The following is a 25,998-nucleotide window of genomic DNA, read 5'->3' as shown; positions in this document are numbered from 1 at the left end:
GGAAAGAAGAGAAAGAAAGGGAGGGGGAGGAAAGGGGAAGGAAAGGAGGGAAAGAAAAAGTGGAAAGAGTTGGGGGGAGGGGGAAGACTCTCCCACCCACTCCACTCCCCCAAGCATGCCTCCGCCAACCCCGCACAGATCCCTCACTTACCCTGGGAGGTGGCGGGGAGTGTCTTCTGGCCTCCCCTGGGCCGCAGTGCCCGACACTGGCCTGGAAAGGCGGCAACCGGCATCCTCTGGCCTCCCCAGGGCCGCAGCACTCCGGTGTGGGCCCCAAGAAAGCAACGACGGGCCTCCTAAGGCCTCCCCAGGGCGGCAGCACTCCGGCGCAGGTGGCAACAGGCATTCTCTGGCGTCCTCCGGGCCACAGCTCTCTGGCGTTGGCCTAGGGAGGCGGCGACGAGCCTCCTCTGACCTCCCCAGGGCCGCAGCGCTCCGGCGCAGGCCCCAGGAAGTCGGCGACGGGCCTCCTGGGGCCTCCCTGGGGCTGCAGCGCTCTGGTGCGGGCTCCGGGGAGGCAGTGATGGGCCTCCTGGGGCCTCCCTGGGGCCGCAGTTCTCTGGCGCGGGCCCTAGGAAGCTGGCGACAGGCCGCAGTGTGGAGTGCTAGGGACGGGGCTTGCTGCCACCGCCATTTGTGCCAGCTTCTGGGCTCCCGGAGCGGCGCTCTGGCGCGCTCTTGCCCCAGATTAAGAGTTCCTATCTATACCTTGTGGCTAATAGCCACAGATGGACCTCTGCTCCAGATGTTTATCCAATTCCCTCTTGAAGCTGTCTATGCTTGTAGCCACCGCCACCTCCTGTGGCAGTGAATTCCATGTGTTAATCACTCTTTGGGTGAAGAAGTACTTCCTTTTATCCGTTTTAACCTGAACGCTCAGCAAATTCATTGAGTGCCCACGAGTTCTTGTATTGTGAGAAAGGGATAAAAGTACTTCTTTCTCTACTTGCTCTATCCCATGCATCATCTTGTAAACCTCTATGATGTCACCCCTCAGTCATTGTTTCTCCAAGCTAAAGAGCACCCAAGCGCTTTAACCTTTCCTCATAGGGAAAGTGTTCCAACCCTTTTATCATTCAAGTTGCCCTTTTCTGCACTTTTTCCAATGCTATAATATCCTTTTTGAGATGTGGTGACTGGGCCCGTAGCTACAGTGGGGCATTCTGAGGCCTGGCTCCCTGACTTCTTACCAAGCCCCCCTGACTTCCATCTAGTCCAGGCCCCCCACTGCCACCTCTTCCCCAAGCGCGGCTTGCTTCCCTTCCCTCTCACCCTGTTACGGCCGGAGCCCCTTGCCCTGCCATGGGAGGCCTCTGTGGATGAGCAGCTGCCTGCTCCAAAATGGTCCTGCCTGCTCCAGCTTACAAGTGTGAGTTTTTAAATTTTTATTTTATTTTTTATTTTTGTGACGCCAATGCGCCATCTTATTTCCAAATGAGGTCACACCATCGATTTATACAGGGGCATTATGATACTGGCTGATTTGTTTTCAATTCCCTTCCTAATAATCCCCAGCATAGCATTGGCCTTTTTTATTGCAGTCGCACACTGTTTCAACATTTTCAGTGAGTTATCTACTACGACTCCAAGATATCTCTCTTGGTCAGTCTCTGCCAGTTTGGACCTCATCAATGTGGATTTTTGGCCCCAATGTACATCACTTTGCAGTTGGCCACAATGAACCCCATTTGCCATGTTGACGCCCACTCGCCAAATCCTCGACAGACCCCTTTGGAGTGCCTCACAATCCTCCCTGGTTCTCACCACCCTGAACAATTTCATGTCATCCACAACTTTAGCCACTTCACTGCTTACTCCCAACTCCAAATCATTAATGAACAAGTTAAAAAGCATCGGACCTAGTACTGAGTCTATGGTACCCCACCAGTTACCAGCCTCCACTGTGAAAACTGCCCATTTATACTCACTCTATTTCCTATTAACGAGCCAGTTTTTGATCCACAAGAGGACTTGTCCTTTTATCCCATGACTATTGAGTTTATTTAGGAGCCTTTGATGAGGAACTTTATCAAAAGTTTTCTGGAGGTCAAGATAAACAATATCTATTGGATCCCCCTTGTCCACATGTTTGTTCACCCCCTCAGAGAACACTAACAGGTTAGTGAGACAAGATCTTCTCTTACAGAACCCATGCTGAGTCTGCCTCAATAGTTTTTGTTCATCAATGTGCCTACTAATTCTCTCCTTAATAACAGTTTCCACCAACTTACCCGATATTGACGCCAGACTGACTGGCCTGTAATTTCCCAGATCTCCTCTGGAACCTTTTTTAAAGATGGGAGTGACATTAGCTACCTTCCACTCCTCAGGAATGAAGGCAGATTTTAAGGAAAAATGACATATTTTTGTCAGGAGATCCACAAGTTCATATTTGAGTTCTTTCAAAACTCTTGGATGTGTGCCATCTGGGCCTGGTGATTTATCCGTTTTTAAGGTGTCTATCAGTCGTAGGACCAACTCTCTCATCACCTCAATCTGACTCAGGTCTTTCAACACCCCTCCCAAAATCAGCAGTTCTGAGGCAAAAAATGCATCACCTCAATCTGACTCAGGTCTTCCAACACCCTTCCCAAAATCAGCAGTTCTGAGGCAAAAAAATGCATTCAGCTTCTCAGCCATTTCCCTATGATCCTTCAGTAATCCTTTTTCCCCTTGGTCATCCAAGGGCCCCACTGCCTCCCTGGCTAGTTTCCTGCTTCTAATGTATTTGAAGAAAGTTTTATTGTTGGTCTTTATATTTTTTGCAATATGCTCCTCAGATCTAATCACAGACTTGCATTTTATTTGCCACAGCCTGTGTTCCCTTTTATCAACCTCACTGAGACTAGCTTTCCACTGCTTAAAGGAATCCTTCTTACCTTTTACAGCTTCCATTACTTTGTTTGTTAACCATATAGGCAAGAAGTCTTGTCAAAGTATAGTAGAGGAAAGACAATTTTCAAGCACCGGTCCTTGGTGCAAGAATAGAAGCATCCGCGACTAGTAGTCTTAAAATAAACATTTTTGCAATGCCATCTTGAATGCATTTCCAAGAGGAGATTTCTCAGTCTTGAATGCATCGAGCCCAGTCTATTGAAATCTCCTCTCCCTTGTCCTGCATGGTGCCAGTGGGCATACATTAAGCATGAACAAGAGATGACCATTTGCTGAAGCACCACCAGGCCTATTTCCAGGGGATACTCCTCTGATTATGCCAGCTTTTTAAAGAAACCTCTGGGCCTCTCTTTCGCTCAAGCCTGTAATTTGCCTGCAATTGAGGTAGGAAGGCTAATGTTAGATGCTTCCTTTACATGTTGCTTCCATTCTTGGTTAAGGAAATTATACACTCAAACCTGACAGGGCCAAACCAACCGACTTGTGATTTGGCACCCACCAGTGGCTATGTTTGTAGTGGGCAGTGGTCTCCCCAAGACTGCTGGGTGATGTGGCAAGCAGTAATGGACTTTAGGCTTTTCCCTAACGTTGCCAACTTCCAGGTGGGGCCTGGGGATCCCCTGGAATTGCAAGTGATCTCCAGACTGCAGACACCAGTCTCCCTGGGGAAAATGGCTGCTTTGGAAGGTGGACTCTGTGGCATCGTACCCAGTTGAGGTCCCTCCCCAGGCTCCACAACTCAAATCTCCAGGTATATCCCATGGGGTGGCAAGCCCAGGGTTCCCAACGCCCTTGGGGGGGGGGGGGAAGTCCTATCCCTTTAACAGAGGTTTAATGGGATGTTCTTTACCAGCTGATGTTACTTACCTCTGTACCATGAAAAGCTGGAGCTGCCTGTTTCCATACATCATGTTTCTGGTAAAGAGCAAATATATTTTTCTCCAGGCCTGTTGGCACTCATATTTGCCCCTGTTCCTTATTTCAAGGAATTGCTCCTTATTTTATTATATTATTATTTTGTTTTACAAATGCTCATAGAAAAGATGCACCATAACTGCAAATACCAACTCTGATATATTACACAGAACATCTACTGAAGTTCTGATAACCTTCTGGTGTACATAGGCTGCCGTACTAAGAATACTTCCCTGGGAGTAAGTTCCATTGAATAAAATTGGGCTTACATCTGAGTACGCACACTCCTTTTTCTTAACAGTCTCACAAATGTGTTCCTTATTCTGGGGCTCTTCAGGTGGCATTGCTAAATGGAATGAAAGGCCAGGCACATGGGACACACAGAAGAAGGAACAGGACAGGATGGTGTGCCCATGACCTCCCCTCCCCACAACCCCTCCGCTAGCTTTTCTCCCATCCAATCTGTCCTCAAACAAACCCAGCGAGGCAAAATTGGTGTTGGGGGGGGGGGGAGAGATCGTAGGCAGTAGGGTTGCCAACTCTGGATTGGGAAATATCTGGAGATTTTGGGGGTGGAGCCTGAGGAGGACAGGGTTTGGGGGGAGGGGAAGGGACTTCAATGGGGCATAATGCCATAGAGTCCATCTTCCAAAGCAGCCGTTTTCTCCAGGTAAACTGATCTCCGTTGGCTGGAGATCAGTTGCAATCCCAAGAGATCTTCAGCCACCACCTGGAGGTTGGCAACCCCATGATTAAGGACTTTAAAAGACACACTTCATCTTAGCAGTGCAAACCTCTGAGATTTCTGTGAACATCCATTTTGAAACTCTTGATTCACAAACCAGCCTTTAGAGACTCAGGGTGCAATATAGCTCCTGGTCCAAAGCTAATTTGGCTGTTGAAAGCTGTTTAAATATCAATATTTGTCGTTGGTTTAATGGATAACAAACTAAGGCTGAAATGCAATACTAAGGACAATTTCTTGGGAGTAAACAGCACTGAATAATATAAGACACTTCCGGATAAACCTGATTACGATTGCTCCATAACAAACGTGAATAAGCAGAACAAAGTCTGAGTCCCGTGGCACCTTTAAGACCAACAAAGTTTCATTTATACCCAGAATAAAACGTTGTTGGTCTTAAAGGTGCCACTGGACTCAAACTTCGTTCTGCTGCTTTAGACCAACCCGGCTACCGGGTGAATAACGAATAAGGAACCAGCTTTAAGAAACTTCGAGGAAAGGCTGCAATCCTACGTATACTTCCCGGGGTGCACTTTGAAGTAAATTTCCCCACCCCGATTTCGGTGGAGCTTCTTTTCTGCCTAAGCGTGCACAGGACCACACAGTATCGCTTTCACGTTATATACTGTGATCCAGGAATAAATTCCATCGAATACAGTAAGACCCGCTTCCCCAGTAAACATCAGCGCCAGCATTGCGCTCGGGGAATTCTACTCACAATGCGGAGCGGGTCGCTGAAATCGAGCACCGGCCCCTTTAAGAAGTTGCCACTCAGCTGGGCTGAGCAAAGTTCCTGTTTCCCTACGCGCGAGCCGCTCTAGGAGCAGCGCGACCGATGGTTTGAGGCGGGCACTGAGACTGCGCGTCTCGCTTATTGCAGAGGTTTGGCCTCACTCGGTACCCGGTGCCCGGGAAAAGCCAAAGTGGCATAAAGCGAGTTCCGTTCTTCATCTCGGCTCCTTGGAACCAAAAAGTGGAGCCTGACGAACTTCGCGGCCAGGGTGAGTGCAGGTGGCTGGAGCTGGCGTTGCCGTGGGCCGCTGTCAGTGTGGGTAGGTTAGGCTGGTAGAGCAGGTTCTACTGCGTTCTCACTGCCCTTTATTGGAGATTCAGTAAATGTATGGTGGTAAAGCGTTAACTAGGCACCCAGCACGTGTTTGCTGAAGATGATGTTCCATTGAATTCAATAGAAGTAAGATTCGCGCACGCAGGAGAACGAGATGGTAGAATGAAGTGGTTATTTCTTTGATTATCCTTTTTGTTTGCAGGAACTCAGTCAAGTTCCCACTCTTTAGTTCGCAGGGCGGAGACTGGTGTGTTCAAAACAACACCCGTTTGTGCATCATTAGCAAGAAGACAGAGGGATGCGCACAACCAACATTGCCAACTTCTAGTTGGAGCCTGGAGATCTCCCAGGATCACAATTGATCTGCGGATGACAGAAATCATTTCCCCTGGAGAAAATTGCCAATTCTGAAGGTGGACTATGGCATTTATATACTGCTGAAGTCCCTTCCCTTCTCAAACCCCACCCTCCCCAGGCTCCACCCCCAAAATCTCCAGGAATTCCCCAACCCAGAGCTGGCATCCCTAGGCACAAATGGTCATGCAGTCTGCGCCTGTGGTTCTAACTAACACAGAGATATAACAAACAGAGACTCAATCTCATGAGTCTCAACCACCAAACACAAATACCAGAAAGGAGAAAAGGTCATAATGTATAATACATACACCACACTTTCAAGTGGTGGAGTGGGGCGGATCCTTTTGATACACTGTTTTCTCTTAAGATTTCCCTGCAAATAGAAAACTTGCACAGCAAGCAAAGAGAAAGGGGTAGGGTTTTTTCTCCTTGCCCTAGTTTTCTGTTTTTATGGACTTTAGAAAAATGTCAAAGAACACTCAGCCAGTGGTTAGAGTGTCGTGGTTAGAGTGCCAGTCTGGGATCTGGGAGGAGCAGGTTCCGATCCTCACTATGCTATGGAAGCTTGCTGGATGACCCTCAGCCAGTCACACACTCTCTGCCTCACCTACCTCACAGGGCTGTTATGAGGATAAAATGGAGAAGAGAAGAACAGTGAGAGAAAAATGGGGTATAAATAAAATGAAATAAAGAAAGAAATAGAAAATTGTAATCCACCACCTGCAGTCTTGAGTGCTTTGGCCCAGGTTTATGTGGCATTCATTCTTCGATGTTGTGTGAACTGGCTTTACTCTAAAAATAACTGGTTGGAAGAAATTCCAGAGAAATAGCACTGTTGGTCTGGCACAGTAAAAAGGAGTGGAGTGTTCTCTGGCAACCAGTGAGAGAGTGGGGGGTGGAGACTTCCATTTGGGGAGAGGTGATTGGTGTCCTTGGTGCAGTGACATCGTTTCTGGTGCAACCTGGAAATGATGCCATTGTGCTGGGGTCATGTTCTAGTATCCAACCAAAACTATGGTTTATCCATGGAGTTTTGGGCAAATACTAGAACATCACGTGGTGCGATGACGTAATGTCCCAAGTTGTGCTGGAAGCTACATCACACCTGGGAATTTCCTCCCACCACCACCCAGCAGAGTGGTGGTGGGCAATGAGAGCTGGAGGCATTACATCACCTGCCTTCAGCAGGTATTTGTCAACCCCATGGTTGGGGCTGCAGCCCTGATTAGAAACTTGGTGATGGCATTGATTGTCTGTACAGAGGGGGAAAGCCAAAATTTATCCTCTTGTTTCCCTCTTCCATGCACCTGGACAGATTGTTATTGAAATTTGTTTAATTTTGAATTTATAATATTATTAATTTTAACAATTTCAATACAATAGCACTGACATCTGATAAATATTCATTAAAATAACCGACTGTAACCATAACACATCTAAACATACAAGCAAACAATCAGGTTTTATGTTAGGAGAAGTTGAATGCAACTTACTGTTCTGCATATATTCAATAGGTAAAAAATAAGTGAGCATTAAAACCTAATACAGGCTATCATATTGACTCATGGAGAAATGAAATCTAATTTGCTAGGGTACTGTCAAACAACCCCTTAACTGTGACACACATAGTCTAAGCTCATTAGAAAAATAATTCTTCCCCTCAAAATAGTAACCTCAGAGTGCACTTCCAAACAATTGACATTCTAATAGTCAGTGTACCTTTGGTATACACTAAATTACAACAGACTGATTTGAATATATTTTCATATATTTAGTGTATTCATACCCAAAGGTACACTGACTGTTAGAATAATCTGAAATAGTGTCAAGTTTAATCAATCCTTTAATAGCAGTGAAGAAAAGAAAAAATCTGGGATGGTCTCCCTTCTCCTTGATTCAGAACTGACTCTATAAGCTTTCTCAGTAGGCATTCAGAATAAACTTGTCTATTTCTGTCATTTCCTGACTAATAATGTTCTGTATGATTGCTGCTGGTACTGCATGCATTAGTGATCTCATACATAGATGCTTGAGAAGGTTTTAGATCCAGGAAGGAGCCAACTACTACATTCAACATTGGCAAGCACCAGCTGAGACAACTGACCCAAACAGAGAAGATGCTTGCCAAACAAAGGGCAAGGTTGCTTGGTTAGATGGTCTGGGCACATAATTTACAGTAGTGGCAAGTATTTTATTGACTTCAAGGATCAACCTTGAAGAACTTTGGAGTATGCATCTGCAAATGAGCTGGCTTGGGCTGTTTGTTTAGGTGAAGATGGCATGTCCACTGCATCTTCTTTATCATTCTGAGTGGGGAAGCAATTTCTAGGAGAAATGGTACTTGGCTTAGAAGGCAGCTAAGCATTACAAGGTGACCGAGTCATGTGTCAGCATCAGTTGAATGCAAATGAGACTTTTTTGCAAGAGGTTTTTAAGTGTACATTTCAAGAAATGTCCTCATCTTTCATAGAACAAACCCCAGCTATCCGTGGGGTAGAATCTGGGGGTATGGGAGTTCTCTTACTCTTTCAGGCATAGATTTTGGAAGGAGGCAGCTTTATGATTTCAGAATGCAGGCTCATTTTACTGGTTTGCTTCTGTAGTGCTGCCCTGTTTGACAAACTCCCTCCCTCTCTCCCTCTCTCTCTCTTTACCATTTCTTCCTGGACAAACCCCCCCCCCCACTAGGATGTGTTCCCTAGCACTCTTCCCACCTCCACCGCCTCCAAGAGACATCACCCTCTATGAATACAATAATGCACTGGTTTCTGGGCACAGCAGTGAGAAGCTTCCACATCCTATCCAAGCACAGGTAAGCAACAGCTGTTGATTCCAGGAAGAAACCAACCTAGGTCTTCCTTGTGTTCCCATCAGCTAGTCTTGAGAGAGGGGAAGGAAAAATGAACTGCTTTTTTTCATCTGGCTGAACAAAGTATAGAACAGAAGGCCCAAGAAATCTACCATTTGTGTGTCTGTGTAAATATACACATATGCTAGATAGCAAAGGTAACAGAACTATGATAGCAAAAGCCACGTGCAGCCCCTTTGCTACAAATATCAAGATCTACCATGCAGTATAGGTGTAAAGTTACTCAGATGTTCATTAGTACAAACAAGAGATGTCTCAGTATTCTGAATAAATCACTGGTCCATTACTCCATTTTGTATGACCTTGTAATTGAGATCCTTATGTGCAGGAGATGTAACAAGAGGGGAGAGGGAAATGCAAACCCCAAGGGTCAGTCTATGACAGTGTATCATACATACTGACATTTAACAGGCAGATTCTTAGTTACTGGAAGTCACAAGGAAAGCATGACTGTCCTTAAAAATTATAATGGTTACCATGGACATCCTGTTGATGATAGCATATCTGCTGCAGTCTCTAAAATCATTCTGTGCAATCCATCCAAAGTCAAAGGATTCACTTTCTATTGAAAGAAATGCATGCTCTCACAATCTAAACTTGCTATATTCTTGAATATGTGACTTTAAAATACTATAATTCAAAACCTATCAGAAATACTGCAGTAAAAAAAGAGTAGATAAAATTGCTAGCATCCCTGCTTTCCCTCTTCCTGTGTATGTTTTTTTTCCCAGTTTGCAAGCCTGAGGTCAGGGCTTGGCATTGTTTTTGGAACACAGTTTTCTTAAAAGCAGGATATAAAGGCTTGGATCCAGCAGTGATTTTCACAGTCAGAGAGGTTTTCCAGCTGTGGAGTGCAACTTTCTTGTATCCCCTCCTTTCATTGCAGCCCAAAATGCACCCTGAAATGGTATTCTAGGGACAAGGGTATATGATGACTGTAGCAGAATGGGAGAATTGGCACATGCCCCCTTTTGTCAACCAAAATCTTCTTCTGGATCCAACCCGGAGAGAGTAAATGTGTCATATGTTGGTTATCTTAACAGAAAGATCCATTCTACCCTCCTGAATGCTTTACTTTCCCTATATATTCCTATGACTGAATAAACTGTAATCCTGAAGCAGTGTAAACATCTTTATTCAAACTTTCTAGAGTAATTCTTCAAAAATTATTCTACTAAATCCCTTTTTGAAGGCAGTCAAGCTCTGATTTCTATGTGGCTGTACAATTTTCAGTAGACAAAACCAATGCACTTTGTGCTGCAGTAATAAACTATCTAAATCATTATTGTGATGTGAATGTGGCTCACGTTTGCTATAAAAATGAAAAATCTAAAAACCTGTGTCAGAAAATTTGTATTTTGCAAAAACTTGAACCAAAACAGGTTCTAATCCTGAATTTCTAATTCTGCTCTTAGTCTGTGGAAATTTGGCACCCTAAGTTGCTGATATCTTTTGCCCACTGTCTGGGGCTGGACCTTCTCCCATACTTACCTGTACCACAGCAGGTGGCCATGACACTGGCCCCTGTCTTTGGGCTGCCAACAGCTCTGCTGGGAGAGGTCATCAGGAAGTTTGGGCTAAATTGTCACCAATATGCAGATGATACCCAGCTCTGCCTTTTCCACTGAATTCTGAGGATGCTGTTGATGTTCTGAACTGGGGCTTGAGTCAGTAATGGGCTGGATGAGTGTTCTCTGTGTTGGTAGAAAGACAGACCAGGGACCTCAGATGAGATCTCTTGGATTGAGTTTTGCTCCCCTTGAAAAGCCAGATTTGCAAATTGGGAAGACGGCTGCAGTGGCCCAGAATGCTTTTGCCCAGCTTGGGTTGCTGGTGCATCAGTTGCATCTGTTCCTGACTCAGTCAGAACTGTCCAGAGTGATCCATGCCTTAGTTACATGTAGACTGGACTGTTGCAATGCACTTTTCTTGGGGCTACCCTTGAAGAGTGTTTGGAAGCTGCAGCTGGACTGCTGGTTGTGGCCAGCTGTCGGGAGCATGTGACCCCAATATTACTAGGCTACTGATCAGCTCCTGAGCCTAATTCAAGGAGTTGGTTTTGTTCTTTAAAGCCTTACATGACTTGGGACCAGGGTATCAAGGACCGTCTTCTCCCATACGTTCCTGCCCAGAAATTAAGATCGTAGGGAGGGGCCATCCTGACTGTCCCGTCAATCAAATAAACTCGTTGGGTGGGTGCAGGAGAGAAGACCTCTTCAGTGGCTGCCCCGCAATTACATAACAACTTCCCCAGGGAGGTGCAGCCCTCACAATCTCTCTTCAGGAGCAGCTGAAGATGGTTTCATTTGGAATTGTCTTTGATTAAAGCATTAATAAATTGTGATTTTAAAGTTTGGTTTTATGTTTTTATGTAATCTGTTTTATGCGTTTTGTTAATGTTGTAAGCTGCCTTGAGCCCCACATGGAGGTAAAGCAGCTAATAAATAAATATAAGCAGCCACCCTATCAATGCATCTAATGAATGAGGGCATCGGATCCCACAGAGCATTCTGGAACCAAATTGGTATAAATCTGCTCGCCGCCTAGACAGGAGGGGGCTGGGATACCCAACCAGGCCTTCAGGGCAAAGTGATCTGACCATCACACTTAATCTTTAGTGATCAGATCCATATCCATCCCCATGCCAAAGGTAAAATCCAGTGTGTGGCCTGCTTAGTGTGTGGGACCTGATACAATCTGGGAGAGTCCCTGTGCTGCCATGGAAGACGCTGTCTCTGGTCCCTGCAAGGGGGCAGCAGCATTGGCATGGATGTTGAAGTCTCCAAGAACTATCAATCTAGGGAACGCCAAGGGCCAAGTCGCTACCACCTCCATCAGGCTCAGTAGGTTGTCCGCTGGGGTGCTAGGTGGACGGTACACCAGACACACAGCCAGACTCTCCTCAGTATCCCAGACTAGGCCAATGCAATCAGTAATGGTGATCTTTGGAACAGGGAGTGCCCTAAAGGAAAAACCCTCTTGGGCCCCAGTCACACAGGAGGCTTTGATCTGTGAGAGAGACGAATCGGGGGCGCATCAAGCGGGCGCGATCACACCGCAACATCTGGGAAGCGGCGCGCACCTGTCCCCGATCCCTCTCTTCCGACCGAAGATGTGGATAACCCCCCCCCCTACAAAACACTACTACCTACCAGAAAATCCGCAGCAGGGGCGGCCATGTGATTGCCGGCGTGCCTGTCTCCGGCAGCATGCGAGGCTCCCTGCCAAACTGCGCAGGTGCACACATGCGCAGCGGCCTCGCCTCGCTCACCGATCTGTGGCTTCCCCCCTGGCATCTGATCATGCCAGGGAGCAACTGCGCGGCGGCTCGGGGGGATCTGTCTGATCCCGCCGCCGCGCTTCTCTTTTGATGCGGCTCAAAAAAGCCACACTTCAGCCGCACCTTTTCCCCCGGTGTGACCGGAGCCTCAGATGAGTATCGCCACCACTACCTGCCCCTCAGTTTGAGACTAATGGAGGACCGAGAAGCCTGGCAGGGTCAGCTCTTTTAAGGTGACCGTTTCACCCTCCCTTGTCCAGGTCTCGGTCACGCATGCCAGATTCACATCTTACACTGCTATACAATTTTGCAGTGTCATGGTGTTATTGATGGACTTGGCATTGCACAACATCAGTGTCGAAGGGTGGTGTGTTTTCTCAGCTCTCCCGCCTCGGGATGGGACAAAGGTTGGAAGGAGATCGAACATAACCATATTTCCATCTTCTTCCATTCCAATACGTTCTCCCACCTCGATACCTCCCTCTGCCCCCCAGTCCCTGGGATCCTTCGCCTGACACTGGTGCTCACAAAATTAGTAACACATAAGTATGCTGAGCTATGTAAACTCTGCATCAGAAAAGAGGGGGGGGGGAGTTCTGTGCATAGAAAACCTGAATTCTGCAACCTGTATTTATTATGCAGATTTCCACTTATGTTTTGCATGATTCTAGTAACAGGGAGGGGCAAAGAGCTATTTAGAACATGTAACCTGATCTCTCATAAAAATCCTTCTCTCCCATCTCTAGTTGGGAATTCTCTGTGCTTTCCCTGCAGGCTGATGAACTAGAGATGATTTGTATTGGAATTTAAACATGAGATTTTTCTGATGTGAAATTCCACACTGAGTTCTAATTCCTCCACTTGTGAACTCATACTGCATCACACAGAGCCCACTATGAATGTGCTCTCCTCAGATTAATACATAGATGAGTCTTTTTCCTCTGTGGACCCCTCCTGGTTCTTTTGTACAAAACAGGTATTCAGTTTTTCCCGTCTACTGTTGGTTGTTTGGCTGGCTGTATAGGTGGAGGACCTGCCCACCCTGACCATCCCGAAGGAAATGCTGAAAGCCCACAGCCGACTGGAACACAGCACTAAGCCGGCCTTCATTCATCACCGGGAGATCCTGTGGAAGAGGTGCATCAACGCCTGGTGAGTTTGAGGTCAGGTGAGACAGGAGGGCAGAAGATCCAACTGTGATCCATGCGACAGTCACCTCGAGGCTTGACTACTGTAACGCTCTCTACTTGGGGCTGCCTCTGTTGCAAATCCGGAAGCTGCAGCTAGTGCAGAATGCTGCGGCCAGGTTGTTGTTGGGTCTCTCTAGGTGAGACCATATTCAGCCTGGGTTGCAAGCGCTGCACTGGCTGCCGATAGCATACCGGATTCGCTTCAGAGTGCTGGTTCTTACCTTTAAAGCCCTGAATGGCCTGGGTCCGGCCTACCTGAAGGACCGCCTCTTCCCGTGTGTTCCCTCAAGAGCACTCTGATCGGGGAATTGCCATCTCCTGATAGTTCCGGGACCCCGAGAGGTTAAGCTTGCCACTACTAGGGCCAGGGCATTTTCGGTGGAACTCCTACCTGGTGGAACGAGCTCCCAGAGGAGATCCGGGCCCTGCAGGACCTTGTGCAGTTCCGCAGGGCCTGTAAGACGGAGCTCTTCCACCAGGCATTTGAGTAGGAGCCGCCGCCGCCGCCACTATCCTACCAACGAGATAGTATGTCATCGGCTGCCCTGCGAAGGTGGGACAGTTATGTCCAGGCTGAAGTTTGACAGCTTAGCGGGGAGACCGCGTACTGGAAATGGCTGGCCACCAAGTTGGAAGATCGTCCCCATCTTGACTGATGATGTAGCATTGTGTTTTAGGTCGCTTACTGTGGATTAAATATTGTATTTTATTGTGTGTTTTATTGTATTTTAGATCCCGGCCTTGCCGCTTGTGAACCGCCCTGAGCCTTTGGGAGGGCGGTTTAGAAATCTAATAAATAAATTAAATAAATAAATAAATAAAAAGAGGGGTGGTTTCTGAGCCTTTAAAATCAAGCTTGCATTGCCTCTCGAGCTTTCTTCCTGGAGGCTGGAGAGAGTTGTTGGAAAGAAAACTGGAGACTATCTAGAGAGGCTTCTGTGGTGAAAATTGGCACATAGAGCATGCACAGAGATATCACAGGATTTCCTCTGCTCCTAGGCGTGACGTCGGGGTGGCCGGAGTGCTGGAAGAGCTTGCGAATGCAGAGGGGGAGGAGCAGTGGAACCAGGGGCTGGGCGAGCAGTCTTGGACGGACTCTGCAAAGCAACTAGGTAATGCTGAGAGCGCCTGGAGCCCTCAGTTTGTTTACAGTGTATCTCAGGGCCCCTTTCGTGCTCCTTGCACTTTTTTCCAGAGCACTGGTTTGAAAGTATTAATCCTCAAACGCACAACTTCACTGTCCTCTTTGCGCGCTCTCTCTCTCTCTCCCCCCACTTTTCCATGTCTTGTCTACTAAATTTGTATCCCACTCTTCCTCTAAGGAACTCAGGGTGGTATTCATCATTCTCTCTTCCCCCATTTTATCCTCACAACAACCCTGTGAGGTGGGTTATGCAATTGGCCCAAGATCGCCTGGTGAGCTGCATCACTGAGGGCAAACGTCTGGCCGCCCAAGCTGTAACCTTGTGTCTCCCCCTCCTTAACATGTAGTAACGCTCATGTCGTGCCCTGACATCATCAAACTGTACATTCCCATGCCATCCAGAAACACAATCTCATCGTAGGGAAAAACTCAAATGAGATAGCATTTTTTGAGGCAGCCCCGTGTCGTTTATATTGTTTACTTCCGCCTTGAAATATCGGAATTCCATTATGTTGCTTGAGACAGAGAGTCTCCAACTGGTAGCTCCCTAACTGCTGCAGAGTAGCTTGTGCATCCCCTAGAAAACCCAGGAGAAGGCAGAGAAAAGATTTACTGCCCTGATCTGGATAGCCCAGGCAAGCCCAATCTTGTCAGATCTTGGAAGCTAAGCAGGACCGACCCTGGCAAGCACTCAGATGGGAAACCTCCAAAGAATACTAGGGCCAGGACGCAGAGGCAGGCAAAAGTAAGCCAATTCTCTGAATGTCCAAGCCCCACTAGGGGTTGCCAGAAGTCAGTCATGACTTCCAGGCACTCATGTGTAAACACACGCACACACACACACACACGACACAAATGCGAAAAGAAAAGATCTGCTATTGGGTTGTTTTTTTTAAAAAACCCAACTTTTATTTTACATGATTTTTCTATATGCTGCTGAGCTGATAGCGTCACACCTGGTGCTCTTCCTAGTCTGTGGTCTGTTTCTCGGGCAGGACAAAACTTGGGGTCACGTGCCACAGGGGTGGGAGTAGAGTAGCTCAGGGTATTTTTCATTACTCAGAATTAGCTCTCATTAAAGACTAGGCTGGCAACCCCTAGACTAATGAATAAGCCAGCATTATGCCAGGATCCCATTCTCTTTGAAAAGAAAGATGCGAGAGAGAGAAAGAGTCAGTGTGCGTTGATAGGTGGATAAATGTCGTGAGGGGAACCACAGCATGGCGCCTCTCAATCTAGAGCTGAACTTGGCTTGGAAAGCCCTCCTTTTCCTGGAGTCAGCAGCACTCTAGAATCTCATCATTCTACCCCCACTGCATTATTCATTGGCTGTCTTGCGCTGTCTCATTGCACTGCTTTATATCCTGTAATCTGCCTTGAAACTTAGGGAGAAAGGTGGACTCTTGATCGTGTCCTCTGTTTCCTTGCAGCTGTCCGATGGCTGAAAGCAGGATCGTGCTGTACGCTGGCTCTCTGTCGCTGGGTCTCCTCCCTCCACGGCTCCTTCTTTCCCCATTTGTCGGTGAGGCTTGAGCAACGCTGGCCTGAGCGGGACAGAAGCACCGGGATTGGTTGATAGCAGGAGGGTGTGACAGTCCAGGCCGGGAGTATGGCTGGAGTGCTCGCTATGCCAATCGAGCCCTCTCTGGATTCTGTGGGCTTGTTTTAATGGAGAGAATCTTTTCTCCCCTAGTCAAACGTCACCCCCATGAGCCCTTCCAGAGCCTGGAAAAAGTGCAGAAGGAGGCAACCAAGATGATTAAGGGGGTGAAGCACCTTTCTTACAAGGAGGGAAAAGACTAAAGAGTCTTCTGTTTAGAGAGAAGACTGCTAAAGGGGGACAGGATAGATGTTTATAAAATTATGTCTTGGGTGAAGAAAGTGGACAGAAATAACTGCTTCTCTCTTAATACTAGAACTCAAGGGCGCCCAATGAGGTTGATGGGCAGTAGATGCAGGGCAGACAAAAGGACTCACCGAGTAATTAAATTGTGGGATTCAGGGTCGGTGAAGGTAGTGATGGCCACAGGCACAGGAGGCTTTAAAAGGAGGTCAGACAGACTCGTGGGGGATCGGTCCGTCAGTGGCTACTAGCCATGATGACTAAAGCGACCCTCCACATTCTGCACTCTGTTGACCCTCCAAGGTGACTGGTTGGCTGCTGCGTGAAGCGGCCTGTTGGACTAGATGGACCACTGGTTTGATCCATCCAGGGCTCTTCTGATTTTCACTCCTACCCAAGTTCAGCCCATGGCTTGAAACCCAGTTTTGAAACCTGCACAAACCGCGTGAGACTGTTGCCAAAGTACTAATATTTTTCTTTGTTTTTCCCTTCCATCTAAAGCTGCCTAGTGAAGATATGATAGCTGAATTCTCCCAGGCTGTGGATTGGTAAGTTCTGTCTGCTCAGGGCAGGCAGGTCATGGCATGCATGGTCTGCTGCATCACCCATCCTTATACAACCTGAGTGCTAAGCATGTGCAGTGGAGTCATTACTCCTGAGTTGTCCCCGAAGTGATCTTTAATATGTGATTGCATATATGCAGGGAGGCAGAAATCTTCTGCTATGCACAGACAAAGATCACTGCCTTCCACTTGGAATTAGTGACCCTGGAATATTTTCCACCTGTTGGTTCTGCATTTGTAATTAGAATCCAGAGCATTGAAATACCGGTGGGGGGGGGAGAGGAGACGATGGCCTTTTTATTTATTTATTTATTTATTTAATATTTGAATTTATATCCCGCCCTACCCCAAAGGCTCAGGGCGGCTAACAAGGGCACCATGTGCCAAGGTTAAAACAGTAAACACATAATTTAAAAACAATAAATTACAGTAAAATACAATAACAAATTCACAACAGATTTAAACAAGATGGGGAATCTTAACTTCCATAACTACTTCCCAAGATCTTATCATCCAAGCCGTGCCCAGGCGCCTCGCTCCCCCCTTGGGGGCCAGGCAATCATGATGTTAATACGCCAGAGCATAGGGGGCAAAGGTGGAGTAGTGGTGGCGGCAGCTCCTACTCAAAGGCCTGGCGGAAGAGCTCCGTCTTGCAGGCCCTGCGGAACTGAGAGAGGTCCCGCAGGGCCCGGATCTCTTCCGGGAGCTCCTTCCACTAGGTAGGAACTGCCACCGGAAATGCCCTGGTCCTGGTCACCGCAAATTTAACATCTCTCGGGCCTGTGATTTCCAGGAGATGGCGCCCCCCCTGACCGTAGTGCCCCGACAGTAAAGTTTCTGTTATCTGGTGCTCATGGAGGGAAAGGGGGTTGCTGCTTACTCAAGTTTATTGCTGTGCCCTGCCCCCTACCCGGAGGGATCTGCAGTGACGAAACCCCCACCCCATGACGACAGCCCCAGAGCCTGGTGGGACCCTCCCCTTGAGCCATGGAATCACCCTCACAGCTGGCAGACAAGTGGGGCAGCTACCTGGGAGTCCGCTGGCAGAGCAGAGTCCCAACAGCCTAAGAAGGAAACTTGCAAGGGTAACGGCAGCTGCCATTACTGGCTGTCAGAAGCTCAACAACAGCCAGAGGCATCAAGCTGGCTGGCTGGGGATGTGGGAATGGGGCGCACATACCTCCGGAGCCAAAGCCTTATGGCAGTGAGGGGGAGGAGCTGCCCTCTGAGCAGTCCGGGTAGATTGAGCATTCTGGATAATCAAGTGCTGGATAACAAAACTCCCACTGTACCAGTGTTTAGCCATCCTCATTGTGATGCATGGTGCTTTCTCATGACTGACTCTGGTCAGGAATGTGCTGTTGGTCCCACTTACTCCAAATTTGCCAGGCTTCTGTACGTTAGCTCCTGCTTGACTCTTGCGTAAATGAAACATGGTTTCTCTCCTTTACCTTTCTCCCAATTGTCATGATTCAGGGCTGGCTGCTCAATCCGAGCCTTTGCCTGGCATCCCCACACCAGCAAGTTTGCAGTCGCCCTGCTGGATGACTCCATTCGTGTTTACAATGCCAAGAGGTAAGGAATTGTGGTATTCGGAGGGTTCAAAGAAGACACAAGACAAACGGTTGCTGGAAAACTCTGAACTCTCGCCAGGCTGAGCAGAGATATTTATTGAAAATAATTCCCCCGTCCCCCGCCTTTATTCCTCCCTTCGTCAGGGAAAGTTACAGATACGTTCATGGCATGGAATGTGTTGATCTCAAAACCTTACAGCTCCTTATCTCTTGTCCCTTTGCCAAGGTAGCTTCTCACGATGAACGCAGCAGATGTTTTCTGCCTTGTGTAATTAGCCTAATACCTAAAGTTCCCAACCTTTCCTGGAGATCAGGCAGGAGACCAGTGCCCTCATGCGGGTTTGCCACGCAGTCAGCACGGCCCTCCTACAAGGAATGTTATTTCTGTAATATGGACTTGGTCTAAAGAGCTTCTGTTGAGGTTACGGGAAGCCAGTGGCTTATCTGCTCATTACTAGATATCACTTGTAACAAGGGAACAAGGATTTGAGAAACTGTGATCCCCCTATGAGCGTCCTCCTTTAGAGCAGGGATTTGCCATTTTTGCCCTTGCAAAGGCCTTACCAAGTTTTCTAAAAGATTGGTTGAGTATCCCAAAAAGATGAATTGGCAAAGTTCAGTCCTGTCATTAAATTAAGTGGGACACTGAGAAACAGCAGCAGCTGTGATTAGGGATGGGCACAAACCAGACCATGAAGCAAAACTTGTCACGGATTTTGCCCTGCTCGTGGTTAACCAGTTTGGTGTAGTGGTTAAGTGTGTGAACTCTAATTTGGGAGAACCGGGTTTGATTCCCCACTCCTCCACTTGCACCTGGCTGGATGACCTTGGGCAAGCCGTAGTTCTGATAAGAGCTGCTCTTGAAAAAAGAGCAGTTTCTGTCTGAGCTCTCTCAGCCCCACCTACCTCACAAGGGTGTCTGTTGTGGGGAGGGGAAGGGAAAGGAGTTTGTAAGCCGCTCTGAGACACCTTTGGGTAGTGAAGGGCGGGGTATAAATCCAATCTCTTCTTCTTCTTCTTAACAAATAGAACTGTGTGGTACGTCTACATTCATCAGTATGAGCAAGGAGTTAAGCCATTGTTTTTATTTATGTATTCAGTGTTTATCCTACCCATCCTCAAGGGAGCTTAGAGTAGCATAAATGGTATGCCCCTTCTCCATTTTATCCTCATATCAGCCCAGTGAGGTAGGTGAGGCTGAGAGAGAGCGTCAGGCCTAATGTCACTCAGTGAATTTCACAATGAGCGGTCTCCCTAGGCCAGCAGTAATCACTATACCTTTTACTAACTGTATATTTTTGGGTATTTTTTAATATGTGTATGTGTGTGTGTGCACCTGGAAGTCATGGCAGCTTCTGGTGACGGGGGTGGGGGGGGGGGGGGGGGGGGGGGGGGGGCTGGAGGATATTCAGAGAGGTGGCTGAATAAAGCCTGCCCCCGCCTCCTGCCTCCGGTATTTCAAGGAGATCTCCCATCCAAGTACTTGCCAGAGTCGATTCTGCTTAGGTTCCGAGATCTGACAAGATCAGGCTTGCCTGGGCTATCCAGGTCAGGGCCTTTTACTAACTGTTTAACTACAGTGCACCACTGGAATGGGAAGGAAGTGTTGGTTTCATCCCGTAGACCTGTGTGGTGCAGTGACCAGAATATTAGGTGTACACATGAGAAATCCACGCTCAGAAACGTCTGCCTGTGAAACTCACACGGAAACCTTGTCTGAACAAGAGCGCTCGCACCCTGGTTTCCGTTGTGTTATCTGTTTCCCATGCATCTGTGGTTGTGTCCTAACCCGGTTGAGGTGTTGAGCTGGTTTTCCTGTGGTCACCTCAGTCCTGCTTGTCTTCTCCAGTGCAACAGTCCCAATCTTGAAACATCGTTTACAGAGGAACGTGGCGTCGCTGGCGTGGAAGCCTCTGTGTGCGTCCATCCTTGCAGTGGCATGCCACAGCTGTGTCCTGCTTTGGCATCTGGACCCCACTTCCCTTTCCACCAGGTAAGTAGCCCGTAATCGCAAACCTCACTGCAGTATATGCAGCAGCTGTAACCCATGTTGACTCTCACTGGCACAGTTGTTCTTTCATGTTACAGTCGGAACTTTAAGGAAACCCTACTAGCTTTGGGGTCCTTGAGATTATGAAGGACTGTCTTATTTTGGGGAGAGGCTGTTTCCCATTTCTTTTCTCCCCTTTCCACAACCCCATTCTCATAGCTATGACTATTAAAAATTCCAGATGGGTGTTAGTCTGCTGCAGCAAAATAAAACAGAAGTCCGGTGGCACCTGAAAGACTAACAAAATTTATTCCCAGCATATTTCTTTCATGAGCCAGAGCTGACTTCCTCAGATGCATATGCCTCTGACTTATGAAAGCGTATGCGACTGTTTTAAGGTGCCACTGCACTCTTGTTTTACTCTGTATATAAAAGAATCTGGAATGTAACTTATGCCAAGAAACAAGTGCACCTCTGCTTCTTATACAGCTTCCATTAGCTGTGGATGGAAGGACAGAGCCCTTGAAGCCCTTGCAGGCTCTGGAAGTGCTACTGGGTCCCCTCTGGTCCCTGATATTTCTCCAGACGCTGTGCACGTTGTTTATCTTTCTCCCCTTGAATGCTAGACTTGTCTACATATGTGTCGGGAAAGCTGGTATTCTCGGGAAATTGTATTCTGCACTGGACAACCAATGTGATATTCAGTGTTCTGAACATGTATGTAGTTCTGTGTTTGAGTGCTTCAGGTGTCGTGTGTCTCCTGTTCCTGATGGAAAGATCTTGTCTTTTGCCCCTGCAGGCCTTCGTCTGGATGCGCCCAGGTGCTGAGCCACCCCGGGCACTGCCCAGTTACCAGTCTGGCGTGGGCACCCAGCGGAGGGTTGCTCCTGTCAGCGTCGCCTGTCGATACGGCCATGCTGGTGAGACCAGTAGGTTATTTTTGTCTTGGTGGGTGGGAGCAATGTTCCCTCTAAGCTGTGTAGTCTTCTGAGACAAAATTCTACTTTGTGAGCTACTGGCATTAAAGTTGTGAGCAAGTGGTTCAGCTACTGCATAAATTAGTTTGCTCTGGAGTCATCTTTCCTGAGCTAAGACAAAAATGTGTGAGCTGGAGGCTAAAAAACTGTGAGCTAGCTCACACTAACTCAGCTTAGAGGGAACACTGGGTGGGAGGGGTAGCTCCAAAGCCGCATAAGACGACGGAGCAAACAAGGACATTGCTAACGCGATGACTGTCTGCAGCCATAGTTCCTAACTGTGAGAGAAGGATGAGTAGTGTTGGACAGAGGTGGGAATCCGTGGCCGCCCGTGACAAGAGGTATTTTATTTTGTATATTGGTATATTTTTTAATCCTTGCCTTGAATATATTATATAGAAAGGAGAAGCAACATGTTTGTGTAGGCAGCAGGGAAGACATCTTATAGACAGTCATTCCAGCAAACGTTCAGAATTTGAACTATTTGAACTCTCATACAAGAGCAGCGATTATTCCATTTTGTGACTGCCCAAGAACTCCAAAGGTACCCTGAGTCCATTGGCAGTCTCCTGAATGTGATTGTTGCTATTCTCTGGCATGAACACAAAAAGTAGGAAAGCAAATATTTATTTTGGGATCTTCTTGCAGTTCACCTGAAGTTGTTGACTGTGACAGGCAGAACACATAAATGTATGTTAAAAACAATCATAGCAGTGGCCTGAATCAGCCAATAGGTACTGGATATTGGAGAAAGCTCTAACTTTATTAGTCAGAGCAAGTTAAGTTTTGAATACTGAGAGTCAGGAGTTAGGCTTGAGAAGAGTTGAAATTAAAGATCTGAAATGTCATTAGTTACGTTTCACAGAATGGGTAAATGAAGTGTTTCAGCATACTAGCAGGGTTTGCTGGGCCTGGTGTTTAACTTAGTTGTAGCAAAGTACTGTGTTGATAAACCTGCCTGAGAGAGTTTTTCTGAGGCATGTAACAGTTTTGAGGCCTAAGGTCCCACAACTCCTAGCTCACTGTTAAAATTGACCTCAGTTGTGTGTGTGTTTTTTTTTCCTGATTAAAATTTATTCTGGTTCCTTTTTGAAAGCAAAACATCTTGTGCTTCTCAGTTACCAGTCCAGGCTTGCGTGGGTTTCTGCTCAGGCCCCTCAAACCATTTTTAAAATTTCCTTCAGGAAACTCTGTTGAACTGGATTAAGTGTGAAACTCTGTGACAGAGGGCAAAATCCAGTGAGGTGGTATCTAGCCCCCAAGAAATTTGTCACATTGACAGCCACCAAATGTTGACTTATATAAACCACAAGATAGGGGACCCGCGAAATTCGCGGGGGTGGTGGTGGAGCAGAGCAGGCGGAGGAGGAAGCAGCAAGAACAGGTAAGCTCCCCCCCCCTCCATCCTGCCGGTTTCCCCCGTCTCCCCCGTCTCCTCCACAGCGCTCTTCTCCCGAGAGAAGCCCGGACTGGGAAACCATTGTGAGCTGCCGCCGCCTGGCAAAAACGAGCCCGCAGTGGGGAGCGAGGCCAGTTTGGGAGCGTGGCGGCGGCGGGGGATGCTGCCGGGCTCCGGGCCTGCCGGGCTCCGAGCCAAGGACTGCTCAGCACCACCACCACCTATGCCGGCGAGGAAGTGGTTTGGGGAAGGCGGGAGAGAAGGGGCGAGCCTCGCGGCGCAGCGCGCTCCAGAGACCGGGCTACGCTAAAGCACCCCGGGGGGGCGCCGAGCCCAGCCCAGCGCCAAGAACGGCAGAAGGCAGCCAGCCAGCCGGGGAGCCCAGGAGGAGCCAGCTGAGCCGGGAGCCGAAGGGAAAGCCGGAGCGACCATTGTGAGCCCCTCCAGGTCCCAAAGCTGGTGCTCGCCTCGCCGACCTCCCCCCCTTCCCCAGACTTCTGCAGCGAGCCTCCCAATCTCCTCCCCCCTCCCTGTCTTGGGCCCGGCGGATCTCCTTCCCCCAACCCACCCCGGCTCTGGCGGCGAGGCCTGAGTGCCTTCCAGCCGCCGGCCCACCAGTTCCCAGAGCGTTCTCTGCGCGTGCGCAGGGAACGCTCTTTTAATTTTTACTTTTTACCGAATGTAAATATTTTTTTCAACTTTTAGCATTTTTGTGCACACGTGGGAACTGGCCCACGTGTGCACAAACCTCCCCCGGCCCCCCAGCTGCCCCCGGAGCGCTGATTTAGCGATCCGCACTCCGGGGGCAACTTGGCTATTAGATATATAGATGACTTATATAAATCAAGGCTGGTCAGGAGCTCCTTCTCAGCTGAGAGTCCCAGTTGCTGCACAAGCTTTCGTCACTTCTGGATAAAGGTGTCTATATGTCAGACATCTCTGTCACATGAAGCTGTGCTGATTGTTGCTAGTCCAGCAACAGTCATCCAAAGGAAGAGCATATTTCTTTGCCATAGCATGAGCCAGACTCCCTCCTTAGAGTTTGGCGCTACTGTTTCTTCTGGAAGAAACACTTGGAAGTTCCCATGACTTCCTTTCTCAGGGTTGCAGTTCAATAGAATGAACTAGAAGTCCAACAAATAAATTTTATCTCACCTTTCCTCCGAATGAATTTTATCTCGCCTTTCTTCCAAAGAGCTCAGAGTAACTTACATGATTTCAACCCCCCCCCCCTTTTCTGTTGCATCATTCCTGTGGGAAAACAGTACTTGTGCCAAGGTCATCCACTGAGATTCGTGCTCTAATGACTGCCCTAAACCTACCCAAGCCTGAACTGGTAACTGAGGGAAACGGACAAGCAGAAGATGTTTTGCTTTTAAAAGGGAACCGGTTGAAGACCAGCTTTCTATCCATTACATCACAATGGCTTTTATTTAATTTATATCCCACCTTTCTCCCCCAGCCGGGACCCAAAGCAGCTTACATCAATCTGATCTTCTCCTCCTCCTTTTGTCCTGGCAACAACCCTGTGAGGGAGGTTAGGCTGAGAGTGTGTGTGTGCCCCACCCATTGAATTCCTTCTGTTCCATTGGTATCATGGGCAGATCCCCAGTGCTGGGTCAAAACAAAGGCCATGCTGGTCTTCAGAGGGCAGTTGGACAGACCACCATCATTGGTCCCCTCACCCTTGGGCATCTACCTTTAGGTGCTTTTTACCTAGTCAGCCTTCACCAGAGTGCCAAGTATTTGACGCATAAAAAAACAGAACTGCTGATAAATATAAACAGACGTATTGGTACATTTGATCTCTTGCTGTCTTGGTCACGGGGGCTTCAGGGAGGTAGCAGTATTGCACACAAGCCTGACAGCAATGGGTGTGTGGATGCTCTCAGGTCTGCAAGGTAAATGTGTATCTTTCAAGCCTCTTCTCTAATTCCCTCCGTTGTCATTATTCGCTTTAGGTGTGGGACGTATCCACAGAAAACTGTGTCCAGCTGCAGTGGTTTGGAGGAGGTGGGGTCACCTTCCTGGCTTGGTCACCTGACGGCAGCAAAGTACTAGCTGCCACACCTTCAGCTGTCTTTAGGTGAGTAGAGAAGGGGTTAGGAGCCTCATAGACCTTCTGTAGCAAGTGATCCATGATAGCAAGTTTATTTTAATATATTTTTATCCCCCCTTTCCTCCAAGGAGCTCATTTATTTACCTGTCCTTCATTTTATCCTCACAACATCCATGTGAGGTAGCTTAGGCCGAGAGTGCATGGTTAATTAATTAATCAATTATCATATAGCATTGTGTGTAGAATAGCCAGGAGATCCTAAGATTGTTTGGCAGCCAGATGTTCTAGCTCTTTTAGCGTTATGCGCCACTAGGTGGCAAGCTAGACTTGTTTTGAAGGCAAGACATGTTTCAGAGGTGTTTTGCCATTGCCTGCCTCTGCGTCACGCCCCTGGTATTCCTTGGAGGTCACCCATCCAAATACTAGCCAAGGCCAACCCTGCTTAGCTTCCAAGATCTGATGGGATCGGGTCAGCCTGGGCTATCCAGGTCAGGACTAGTGCATGACTGGCCCAAAGTCACCCAGAGAGCTTCCGTGGCACAGAGCAGGTATTTGAACCTGGACCTCCCAAATCCCAGTCCGCCATTGCACCCTGATTACATATGAGGAAAGCCATTCCCTGCTACAGCTCCTCTTTGAACATCTTCTTCTATCCGATTCCGTCCAGAGCAGTCTTACTTTTCTCCAACATTTTGTGTTCTCTTTCTGCAGAGTCTGGGAGGTTCAAATGTGGACCTGCGAGAAGTGGCCGACTATCAAGGGTCCCTGCCGGGTAGGTTGCTGAGCATTGTGGGAGAAAGCTTTTCGAATTAGAGAGAGGTGTTCTGGCAGGGCGCCTCAACAGAAGCAAAAGTAGCTGTAAACTCTGTTTGCTTTTGGCTGCTTTAAAAAAAAAAAAACAGCAGTGAGATTTATAGCCCACCTGTCTCCATTAGGCGCAAAGTGGGTTACGTTCATTTATCTGGTCCATCCTTTGAAGGATCTACAAAGTAGGCCATTGTTTGCACTGATCAGACAGGGGATAATTGAGGCAGAGCCGCTGTCTGGTTCACCCGGATCTGCCCCGAGAGGCGGCGTCTTTGCTGGGATTTGAACACCTGCCTTGCAGGTGTTAGTCCATCTCCTCCTCTTT

The 25,998-nt window shown here is 47.9% G+C and overlaps 1 protein-coding gene across 1 annotated transcript in view; it reads left to right on the top strand.

Moving 5' to 3' along the window:
* The first annotated feature begins 5,405 nt into the window (after window positions 1–5,405).
* The window catches only part of AAAS (aladin WD repeat nucleoporin), a 31,945-nt gene continuing 11,352 nt past the window's right edge, over window positions 5,406–25,998 (top strand). The window contains exons 1-11 of the mRNA XM_015422219.1: window positions 5,406–5,556; window positions 8,667–8,790; window positions 13,152–13,279; window positions 14,317–14,429; window positions 15,892–15,983; window positions 16,806–16,852; window positions 18,344–18,442; window positions 20,291–20,434; window positions 21,231–21,351; window positions 24,769–24,893; window positions 25,578–25,638. Of these exons, the coding sequence (XP_015277705.1) occupies window positions 8,668–8,790; window positions 13,152–13,279; window positions 14,317–14,429; window positions 15,892–15,983; window positions 16,806–16,852; window positions 18,344–18,442; window positions 20,291–20,434; window positions 21,231–21,351; window positions 24,769–24,893; window positions 25,578–25,638 (1,053 nt within the window). The 5' untranslated portion in view covers window positions 5,406–5,556; window position 8,667. The remainder of the gene's footprint in view (window positions 5,557–8,666; window positions 8,791–13,151; window positions 13,280–14,316; window positions 14,430–15,891; window positions 15,984–16,805; window positions 16,853–18,343; window positions 18,443–20,290; window positions 20,435–21,230; window positions 21,352–24,768; window positions 24,894–25,577; window positions 25,639–25,998) is intronic.

Source organism: Gekko japonicus, unplaced genomic scaffold (assembly GCF_001447785.1).
Source record: "Gekko japonicus isolate JY-2015 unplaced genomic scaffold, Gekko_japonicus_V1.1 scaffold459, whole genome shotgun sequence".
Classification (NCBI taxonomy): Eukaryota; Metazoa; Chordata; class Lepidosauria; order Squamata; family Gekkonidae; genus Gekko; species Gekko japonicus.
The sequence above is the reverse complement of the archived record's forward strand: the minus strand, read 5'-3'. Positions and strand labels throughout refer to the sequence as shown.